At 42.4% G+C, this 11,158-nt stretch overlaps 1 protein-coding gene across 1 annotated transcript in view; it reads left to right on the top strand.

The window, feature by feature from the left end:
- Positions 1–236: 236 nt before the first annotated feature.
- The window catches only part of LOC124027708 (CUB and sushi domain-containing protein 3-like), a gene marked incomplete at its 5' end in the record, with an annotated part of 13,046 nt that continues 2,124 nt past the window's right edge, over positions 237–11,158 (top strand). Inside the window, 3 exons of the mRNA XM_046340080.1 lie at positions 237–363; positions 3,833–4,035; positions 4,732–4,912. Of these exons, the coding sequence (XP_046196036.1) occupies positions 237–363; positions 3,833–4,035; positions 4,732–4,912 (511 nt within the window). The remainder of the gene's footprint in view (positions 364–3,832; positions 4,036–4,731; positions 4,913–11,158) is intronic.

The following is an 11,158-nucleotide window of genomic DNA, read 5'->3' on the forward strand; positions in this document are numbered from 1 at the left end:
TGTGTTTCTGTGTGTGTGTGTTTCTGTGTGTGTGTGTTTTCTGTGTGTGTGTGTTTCTGTGTGTGTGTGTTTCTGTGTGTGTGTTTCTGTGTGTGTGTGTTTGTGTGTGTGTGTGTGTGTGTTGTTTCTGTGTGTGTGTTTTCTGTGTGTGTGTGTTTCTGTGTGTGTGTGTGTGTGTTTCTGTGTGTGTGTGTGTGTTTCTGTGTGTGTGTGTTTCTGTGTGTGTGTGCCTCCAGCGGAGTGTGGCGGTAGGTTCAAAGGTGAGTCTACAGGCCGCATCCTGTCTCCTGGATATCCCTTTCCTTACGACAACAACCTGCGCTGTACCTGGACCATCACTGTCAACTCTGGCAACATCGTCAGGTAGCTACTTCAAATATAGAATTGGAATCGGATATTAACTTTTTTACCACAAAATGAATAGGCAAAATGGGGTACCCTTGTCTGGTACCATACAGAACCATTTATATATTAATGTATTACAAAACAGTCCTGCTGTTGTTTCAGATAACATCTTGGTTAACATCTTGGTTAACATCTTGGGTTAACATCTTGGTTAACATCTTGGTTCACATATTGGTTCTTGGTTAACATCTTGGTTCTTGGTTAACATCTTGGTTCAAACATCTTGGTTAACATCTTGGTTAACATTTTTAACATTTTGGTTAACATCTTGGTAAACATCTTGGTTAACATCTTGGTTAACATCTTGGTTCACATCTTGGTTAACATTTTGGTTAACATCTTGGTAAACATCTTGGTTAACATCTTGGTTAACATCTTGGTTAACATCTTGGTTCACATCTTGGTTCACATCTTGGTTAACATCTTGTCAAATATTTACTTACTTTTATCATTAAATTATGATTCATAATGCACAGTTTGGTAATTGGCTTTTGGCGGTATGTACTGTATGCATCAGAGTTCCCTTAGCTGGTAATTGGCTTTGGAGGTATGTAGGCATCAAGACTTCTCCAGGTCCTGCAGCTCCTCAGCTCATTGCTCCTGGTAATATCCCACCGTATAAACACTCAGTTATTTTATAAAGACTTCTCCAGGTCCTGCAGCTCCTCAGCTCATTGCTCCTGGTAATATCCCACCGTATAAACACTCAGTTATTATATAAAGACTTCTCCAGGTCCTGCAGCTCCTCAGCTCGTTGCTCCTGGTAATATCCCACCGTAGAAACACTCAGTTATTTTATAAAGACTTCTCCAGGTCCTGCAGCTCCTCAGCTCGTTGCTCCTGGTAATATCCCACCGTAGAAACACTCAGACAGTTATTTTATAAAGACTTCTCCAGGTCCTGCAGCTCCTCAGCTCGTTGCTCCTGGTAATATCCCACCGTAGAAACACTCAGACAGTTATTTTATAAAGACTTCTCCAGGTCCTGCAGCTCCTCAGCTAGTTGCTCCTGGTAATATCCCACCGTAGAAACACTCAGACAGTTATTTTATAAAGACTTCTCCAGGTCCTGCAGCTCCTCAGCTCGCTCGTTGCTCCTGGTAATATCCCACCGTAGAAACACTCAGACAGTTATTTTATAAAGACTTCTCCAGGTCCTGCAGCTCCTCAGCTCGTTGCTCCTGGTAATATCCCACCGTAGAAACACTCAGTTATTTTGTAAAGACTTCTCCAGGTCCTGCAGCTCCTCAGCTCGTTGCTCCTGGTAATATCCCACCGTAGAAACACTCAGACAGTTATTTTATAAAGACTTCTCCAGGTCCTGCAGCTCCTCAGCTCGTTGCTCCTGGTAATATCCCACCGTAGAAACACTCAGACAGTTATTTTATAAAGACTTCTCCAGGTCCTGCAGCTCCTCAGCTAGTTGCTCCTGGTAATATCCCACCGTAGAAACACTCAGACAGTTATTTTATAAAGACTTCTCCAGGTCCTGCAGCTCCTCAGCTCGTTGCTCCTGGTAATATCCCACCGTAGAAACACTCAGACAGTTATTTTATAAAGACTTCTCCAGGTCCTGCAGCTCCTCAGCTCGTTGCTCCTGGTAATATCCCACCGTAGAAACACTCAGACAGTTATTTTATAAAGACTTCTCCAGGTCCTGCAGCTCCTCAGCTCGTTGCTCCTGGTAATATCCCACCGTAGAAACACTCAGACAGTTATTTTATAAATACTTCTCCAGGTCCTGCAGCTCCTCAGCTCGTTGCTCCTGGTAGTATCCCACCGTAGAAACACTCAGACAGTTATTTTATAAAGACTTCTCCAGGTCCTGCAGCTCCTCAGCTCGTTGCTCCTGGTAATATCCCACCGTAGAAACACTCAGACAGTTATTTTATAAAGACTTCTCCAGGTCCTGAAGCTCCTCAGCTCGTTGCTCCTGGTAATATCCCACCGTAGAAACACTCAGTTATTTTATAAAGACTTCTCCAGGTCCTGCAGCTCCTCAGCTCGTTGCTCCTGGTAATATCCCACCGTAGAAACACTCAGTTATTTTATAGACTTCTCCAGGTCCTGCAGCTCCTCAGCTCGTTGCTCCTAGTAATATCCCACCGTAGAAACACTCAGTTATTTTATAAAGACTTCTCCAGGTCCTGCAGCTCCTCAGCTCGTTGCTCCTGGTAATATCCCAGCGTAGAAACACTCAGACAGTTCTTTCATAAACACTTCTCCAGGTCCTGCAGCTCCTCAGCTCGTTGCTCCTGGTAATATCCCACCGTAGAAACACTCAGACAGTTATTTTATAAAGACTTCTCCAGGTCCTGCAGCTCCTCAGCTCGTTGCTCCTGGTAATATCCCACCGTAGAAACACTCGGACAGTTATTTTATAAAGACTTCTCCAGGTCCTGCAGCTCCTCAGCTCGTTGCTCCTGGTAATATCCCACCGTAGAAACACTCAGACAGTTATTTTATAAAAACTTCCTCATTTGCCGTTGAAACCAACATTTCTTTCGTGTTCTATTGGTTTTTATATAAACGTTTTTTTTCTTCAATTGTCCAGAAAGTCAAAGGCACAAAATTCTTCAGTCATATTAGCAACCCGTCTTAGTTAATGCATCTTTAGGTTCCCGCCTCTTTCTAACTTTCTAACTGAGATCTCTGTCACATTTGAAACCGTTCGCATCAGGATATGGTGTTTTCCCCACGAATTGCATTTTGGGAAAATGTTTGAAAGTGATGTTTTATTGGGCAGCTTTCATGACAGGAAGTAACACGTTCTATGAAGATGAATTACCATAATCTAAATATGATTTCTGTCATTCTGAGCACCGTGCGGTGGACACCCTAATGGGTTACGCAAACCGAATGGTTATGGGTCAGATCATTTACTAAAAATGGGCGTTAAATTAAACTATTCCTAGTCATCTTGTCCGGCGGCACATTTTGCATAACGAAAACCCTGGTACTCATCTACCTTTTTTTTTACCATAAAATTAAAATGAAGAAAAAAAAAATGGGGCATCCTTCTCCGGTATCTCACATATCAATGTGTTACAAAACATAGCCTTATTGTTAATGCTTTACTCAGAACCAAGTAATTAAAGATTCAGAATGCACAGTTGGTGACTGCCTGTAGAGGTACTGTAGTTTCTCTAATCATTTCGGTCGCTGCCTGACTGTGGAGTTGGTTCGTCTAATCAGATCCTTCCCAACTAGCCCTCCAGTTCCTGGCACCAGTCGAAGGGAAGGTGTGAATAGTTTTCAGATGGTTTGTCCTGCCAGACACTTGGTGATAAGAGTAAACAGAAAATGCATACAACCTCAAGCGAATACAGATAGAATATGAATATTTTATGATTTGAAATTGGTGTTGTCTTGGCCAAAATCTGGTTTGTTTTTTTTAATCCGATTTATTAAATCCCATCCTCCCTAAGCCTCCAGTTCCTGGCGTTCGACACAGAGGCATCTCACGACATCCTGGAGGTTTGGGACGGACCAGCAGAAAATGAGATGTCTCTGAGGGAGGTGTCTGGCTCCCTGCTCCCCGAGGGGATACACAGCACCCTCAACGTCGTCACCATTCAGTTCCAGACTGACTTCTACATCACCAAGTCTGGCTTCGCCATCGACTTCTCAAGTGAGTGTTTCCAGAAGAATAACTTTCAGTTTCTAGAGTGACAAGAAAGAAGAGCATTTATTGATTCTGTTTACTTTCAACTCTGTACTATTTGGTCTCATATGAACTGGGAAGATATTGGGTCTCATATGAACTGTGTTAGCTAACGGGTCTCATATGAACTGTGTTAGCTAACGGGTCTCATATGAACTGGGAAGCTAACTGGTCTCATATGAACTGGGAAGCTAACTGGTCTCATATGAACTGGGAAGCTAACGGGTCTCATATGAACTGGGAAGCTAAAAGGGTCTCATATGAACTGGGAAGCTAAAGGGTCTCATATGAACTGGGAAGCTAACTGGTCTCATATGAACTGGGAAGCTAACGGGTCTCATATGAACTGGGAAGCTAACAAGTGTCATATGAACTGGGAAGCTAACAAGTGTCATATGAACTGGGAAGCTAAAGGGTCTCATATGAACTGGGAAGCTAACGGGTCTCATATGAACTGGGAAGCTAATGGGTCTCATATGAACTGGGAAGCTCACGGGTCTCATAACGGGTCTCATATGAACTGGGAAGCTCACGGGTCTCATATGAACCGGGTCTCATATGAAGCTAACGGGTCTCATTTGAACTGGGAAGCTAACAGGTCTCATATGTCTGCTGTGTGTCCTTCAGCTGTTGCGTAACGTCATGTCTGCCGTGTGTCTCCAGGTTCAGTGGCGACAGCCTGCAGAGATCCAGGCCTGCCTATGAACGGCAGTCGTCACGGAGATGGGAGAGAACCAGATGACACGGTGACCTTCTCCTGTGATCCAGGATATGAGCTGCAGGGAGAGAGCAAGATCACCTGCATCCAAGTGGACAACAGATACTACTGGCAGCCCAGCCATTGGTGAGAATATACTCCCAGCTGCATTGGTGAGGATATACTACTATACTGATCTATACTATACTATACTATACTATACTATACTATACTATACTATACTATACTATACTATACTATACTATACTATACTATACTATACTATACTATACTATACTATACTATACTATACTACTGGCAGCCCAGCCCTCCCAGCTGCATTGGCGAGGCTTTACTACTGTACTGATCTATACTATACTGATCTATACTATACTATACTATACTATACTGTACTGTGCTGTACTCTACTGTACTGTACTATCCTGTAATTATATATACTATACCGTACTATACTGTACTATACTTCAATATACTGTATTATAGCATACTCTAGTATAATATAACATACTATAATATAATATGCTATACTATAATATACTATACTATACTATACTATACTATACTATACTACTGGCAGACTATCCCACCCAGATGTATTGGTGAGGCTGTATATGAAATATAGCTGGTTTATCAGCCCTCCATCTGTATTGGTGGGGCTGTACATTATACGCTAAAAGGAATATATCTGTGGTTGTTCTGTTTGCATCGTCAGGGGTTTCAAAGACAGGCTCCTAGGAACTGAACGAGGGGTTATTCCGTTTAACACTACAGCGAGAGTTATTCTGTCCTCAGGCTGTAGCAGCGAAGCCTCCCTAAACGCCAGGTCTTCCTTGTAAAAGAGGTCTTCTGACCTCACTGGGACTTCCTGGCTAAATCAAATAAAACATCTATGATAACAATATATATATATATATATATATACTAGGAATAGAACTGTGTTTATTCTGCGAAGCTTTCTGCAGTAGTGGGGCATTAAAGGTCCTTTTTCAACCCCGTTTTGGTGGATATAACAGGGGTCAGTCTGTATTAATGGGGTCGGTCTATATTAATGAAACACTACTGGGGATATAACAGGGGTCAGTCTGTATAACAGGGGTCAGTTAATTTTTTTATTTTATTTTAACTTTATCTAACCAGGCAAGTCAGTTAAGAACACATTCTTATTTTCAATGACGGCCTGGGAGCAGTGGGTTAACTGCCTGTTCAGGCAGATTTGTACCTTGTCAGCTCGGGGGTTTGAACTCACAACCTTCCGGTTACTAATCCAACGCTCTAACCACTAGGCTACGTTGCCGCCCTGTTATTAAACCCTATTAAACCCTGATAGGGATATTAAACCCTGATAGGGATATTAAACCCTGATAGGGATATTAAACCCTATTAAACCCTGATAGGGATATTAAACCCTATTAAACCCTGATAGGGATGTTAAATTAAACCCTGATAGGGATATTAAACCCTGATAGGGATATTAAACCCTATTAAACCCTGATAGGGATATTAAACCCTGATAGGGATATTAAACCCTGCTAGGGGTATTAAACCCTGCTAGGGATATTAAACCCTATTAAACCCTGATAGGGATGTTAAACCCTGCTAGGGATATTAAACCCTATTAAACCCTGATAGGCATATTAAACCCTATTAAACCCTGATAGGGATATTAAACCCTATTAAACCCTGATAGGGATATTAAACCCTATTAAACCCTGCTAGGGATATTAAACCCTATTAAACCCTGCTAGGGATATTAAACCCTATTAAACCCTGATAGGGATGTTAAACCCTGCTAGGGATATTAAACCCTATTAAACCCTGATAGGGATATTAAACCCTATTAAACCCTGCTACGGATATTAAACCCTATTAAACCCTGATAGGGATGTTAAACCCTGCTAGGGATATTAAACCCTATTAAACCCTGATAGGGATATTTAACCCTATTAAACCCTGCTAGGGATATTAAACCCTATTAAACCCTGATAGGGATATTAAACTCTATTAAACTCTCCTAGGGATATTAAACCCTATTAAACCCTGATAGGGATATTAAACCCTATTAAACCCTGATAGGGATATTAAACCCTATTAAACCCTTATAGGGATATTAAACCCTGCTAGGGATATTAAACCCTGCTAGGGGTATTAAACCCTGATAGGGATATTAAACCCTATTAAACCCTGATAGGGATATTAAACCCTGATAGGGATATTAAACCCTGATAGGGATATTAAACCCTGCTAGGGGTATTAAACCCTGATAGGGATATTAAACCCTATTAAACCCTGATAGGGATATTAAACCCTATTAAACCCTGATAGGGATATTAAACCCTGCTAGGGGTGTTAAACCCTGATAGGGATATTAAACCCTATTAAACCCTGATAGGGATATTAAAACCCTGATAGGGATATTAAACCCTGCTAGGGGTATTAAACCCTGATAGGGATATTAAACCCTATTAAAGCCTGATAGGGATATTAAACCCTATTAAACCCTGATAGGGATATTAAACCCTATTAAACCCTGATAGGGATATTAAACCCTATTAAACCCTGATAGGGATATTAAACCCTATTAAACCCTGATAGGGATATTAAACCCTATTAAACCCTGATAGGGATATTAAACCCTGATAGGGATATTAAACCCTATTAAACCCTGATAGGGATATTAAACCCTGATAGGGATATTAAACCCTATTAAACCCTGATAGGGATATTAAACCCTATTAAACCCTGATAGGGATATTAAACCCTGATAGGGTTATTAAACCCTGATAGGGATATTAAACCCTGATAGGGATGTTTCTAGTTGTATTATTCTGTCTGAAAACCACCGGTGTGGTTAAAGAGGTTAACGGCACCGTGACCAGGACATATTAAAACCACTACATTATGTTGTACTGTATATTTTGAACATTGTGTGTGTGTGTGTTTCTGCAGCTCCCTGTGGGGGTAATGTAACAGGATCATCAGGATTCATCCTCTCCCCCAACTTCCCCCTCCCCTACCCGCACAGCAAAGACTGCGATTGGCTGATCGCTGTCCAAACTACGTCATATCACTGGCTTTTATCAGGTAAGGAATGAATGAATGAATGAATCACTGAATGAACGAAGGAATCAATGAATGAACGAATCAATGAATGAATCACTGAATGAACGAAGGAATCAATGAATGAACGAATCAATGAATGAATCACTGAATGAACGAAGGAATCAATGAATGAACGAATCAATGAATGAATCACTGAATGAACGAAGGAATCAATGAATGAACGAATCAATGAATGAATCACTGAATGAACGAAGGAATCAATGAATGAACGAATGAACGAATGAACGAACAAATGAATGAATGATTCCATTCAGGTAATCTTCTGAACTGAAACACACAGAGAGTCGAACAGCTGAGAGCAGAAGGGTGTCTGCAGTGTGTTAGAGATCACCTGCTGGGGGTTGATGAACTGTGGGAGATTCAACGTGTACAATCATCAGGACATGAAAGTTACCGTTTGACAGGCAATGTTACTGTGGTGTTCCTCTCTACTGGTATCTGAGTCATGATGTTACTGTGGTGTTCCTCTCTACTGGTATCTGAGTCATGATGTTACTGTGGTGTGGTGTTCCTCTCTACTCTACTGGTATCTGAGTCATGATGTTACTGTGGTGTGGTGTTCCTCTCTACTGGTATCTGAGTCATGATGTTACTGTGGTGTGGTGTTCCTCTCTACTGGTACCTGAGTCATGATGTTACTGTGGTGTGGTGTTCCTCTCTACTGGTATCTGAGTCATGATGTTACTGTGGTGTGGTGTTCCTCTCTACTGGTATCTGAGTCATGATGTTACTGTGGTGTGGTGTTCCTCTCTACTGGTATCTGAGTCATGATGTTACTGTGGTGTGGTGTTCCTCTCTACTGGTATCTGAGTCATGATGTTACTGTGGTGTGGTGTTCCTCTCTACTGGTATCTGAGTCATGATGTTACTGTGGTGTGGTGTTCCTCTCTACTGGTATCTGAGTCATGATGTTACTGTGGTGTTCCTCTCTACTGGTATCTGAGTCATGATGTTACTGTGGTGTTCCTCTCTACTGGTATCTGAGTCATGATGTTACTGTGGTGTTCCTCTCTACTGGTACTCTGAGTCATGATGTTACTGTGGTGTTCCTCTCTACTGGTATCTGAGTCATGATGTTACTGTGGTGTTCCTCTCTACTGGTATCTGAGTCTGGTTCCTCTCTACTGGTATCTGAGTCATGATGTTACTGTGGTGTGGGGTTCCTCTCTACTGGTAACTGAGTCATGATGTTACTGATGGTGTGGTATCTGTGTTCCTCTCTACTGGTATCTGAGTCTGATGTTACTGTGGTGTGGGGTTTTCCTCTCTATGTTACCTGAGTCCTCTACTGGTATCTGAGTCATGATGTTACTGTGGTGTTCCTCTCTACTGGTATCTGAGTCAGATGTTACTGTGGTGTCCTCTCTACTGGTATCTGAGTCATGATGTTACTGTGGTGTGGTGTTCCTCTCTCTACTGGTATCTGAGTCATGATGTTACTGTGGTGTGGTGTTCCTCTCTACTGGTATCTGAGTCTGGTTCCTCTCTACTGGTATCTGAGTCTGGTTCCTCTCTACTGGTATCTGAGTCATGATGTTACTGTGGTGTGGTGTTCCTCTCTACTGGTATCTGAGTCATGATGTTACTGTGGTGTGGTGTTCCTCTCTACTGGTATCTGAGTCATGATGTTACTGTGGTGTGGTGTTCCTCTCTACTGGTATCTGAGTCATGATGGTACTGTGGTGTGGTGTTCCTCTCTACTGGTATCTGAGTCTGGTTCCTCTCTACTGGTATCTGAGTCATGATGTTACTGTGGTGTTCCTCTCTACTGGTATCTGAGTCATGATGTTACTGTGGTGTGGTGTTCCTCTCTACTGGTATCTGAGTCATGATGTTACTGTGGTGTGGTGTTCCTCTCTACTGGTATCTGAGTCATGATGTTACTGTGGTGTTCCTCTCTACTGGTATCTGAGTCATGATGTTACTGTGGTGTTCCTCTCTACTGGTATCTGAGTCATGATGTTACTGTGGTGTTCCTCTCTACTGGTATCTGAGTCTGGTTCCTCTCTACTGGTATCTGAGTCATGATGTTACTGTGGTGTGGGGTTCCTCTCTACTGGTAACTGAGTCATGATGTTACTGTGGTGTGGTGTTCCTCTCTACTGGTATCTGAGTCTGGTTCCTCTCTACTGGTATCTGAGTCATGATGTTACTGTGGTGTTCCTCTCTACTGGTATCTGAGTCTGGTTCCTCTCTACTGGTATCTGAGTCATGATGTTACTGTGGTGTTCCTCTCTACTGGTATCTGAGTCATGATGTTACTGTGGTGTTCCTCTCTACTGGTATCTGAGTCTGGTTCCTCTCTACTGGTATCTGAGTCATGATGTTACTGTGGTGTGGGGTTCCTCTCTACTGGTACCTGAGTCATGATGTTACTGTGGTGTGGTGTTCCTCTCTACTGGTATCTGAGTCATGATGTTACTGTGGTGTGGTGTTCCTCTCTACTGGTATCTGAGTCATGATGTTACTGTGGTGTGGTGTTCCTCTCTACTGGTATCTGAGTCATGATGTTACTGTGGTGTGGTGTTCCTCTCTACTGGTATCTGAGTCATGATGTTACTGTGGTGTGGTGTTCCTCTCTACTGGTATCTGAGTCATGATGTTACTGTGGTGTGGTGTTCCTCTCTACTGGTATCTGAGTCTGGTTCCTGTGGTGTGGTGTTCCTCTCTACTGGTATCTGAGTCTGGTTCCTCTCTACTGGTATCTGAGTCATGATGTTACTGTGGTGTTATTCCTCTCTACTGGTATCTGAGTCATGATGTTACTTGTGGTGTGGTGTTCCTCTCTACTGGTATCTGAGTCATGATGTTACTGTGGTGTGGTGTTCCTCTCTACTGGTATCTGAGTCATGATGTTACTGTGGTGTTGTTCCTCTCTACTGGTATCTGAGTCATGATGTTACTGTGGTGTGGTGTTCCTCTCTACTGGTATCTGAGTCTGATGTTACTGGGTCTGGTGTTCCTGTTACTGGTATCTGAGTCATGATGTTATGTGGTGTGGTTCCTCTCTACTGGTATCTGAGTCATGATGTTACTGTGGTGTTCCTCTCTACTGGTATCTGAGTCTGGTTCCTCTCTACTGGTATCTGAGTCATGATGTTACTGTGGTGTTCCTCTCTACTGGTATCTGAGTCTGGTTCCTCTCTACTGGTATCTGAGTCATGATGTTACTGTGGTGTTCCTCTCTACTGGTATCTGAGTCATGATGTTACTGTGGTGTGGTGTTCCTCTCTACTGGTATCTGAGTCATGA

Source organism: Oncorhynchus gorbuscha, unplaced genomic scaffold (assembly GCF_021184085.1).
Source record: "Oncorhynchus gorbuscha isolate QuinsamMale2020 ecotype Even-year unplaced genomic scaffold, OgorEven_v1.0 Un_scaffold_3507, whole genome shotgun sequence".
Taxonomy (NCBI): Eukaryota; Metazoa; Chordata; class Actinopteri; order Salmoniformes; family Salmonidae; genus Oncorhynchus; species Oncorhynchus gorbuscha.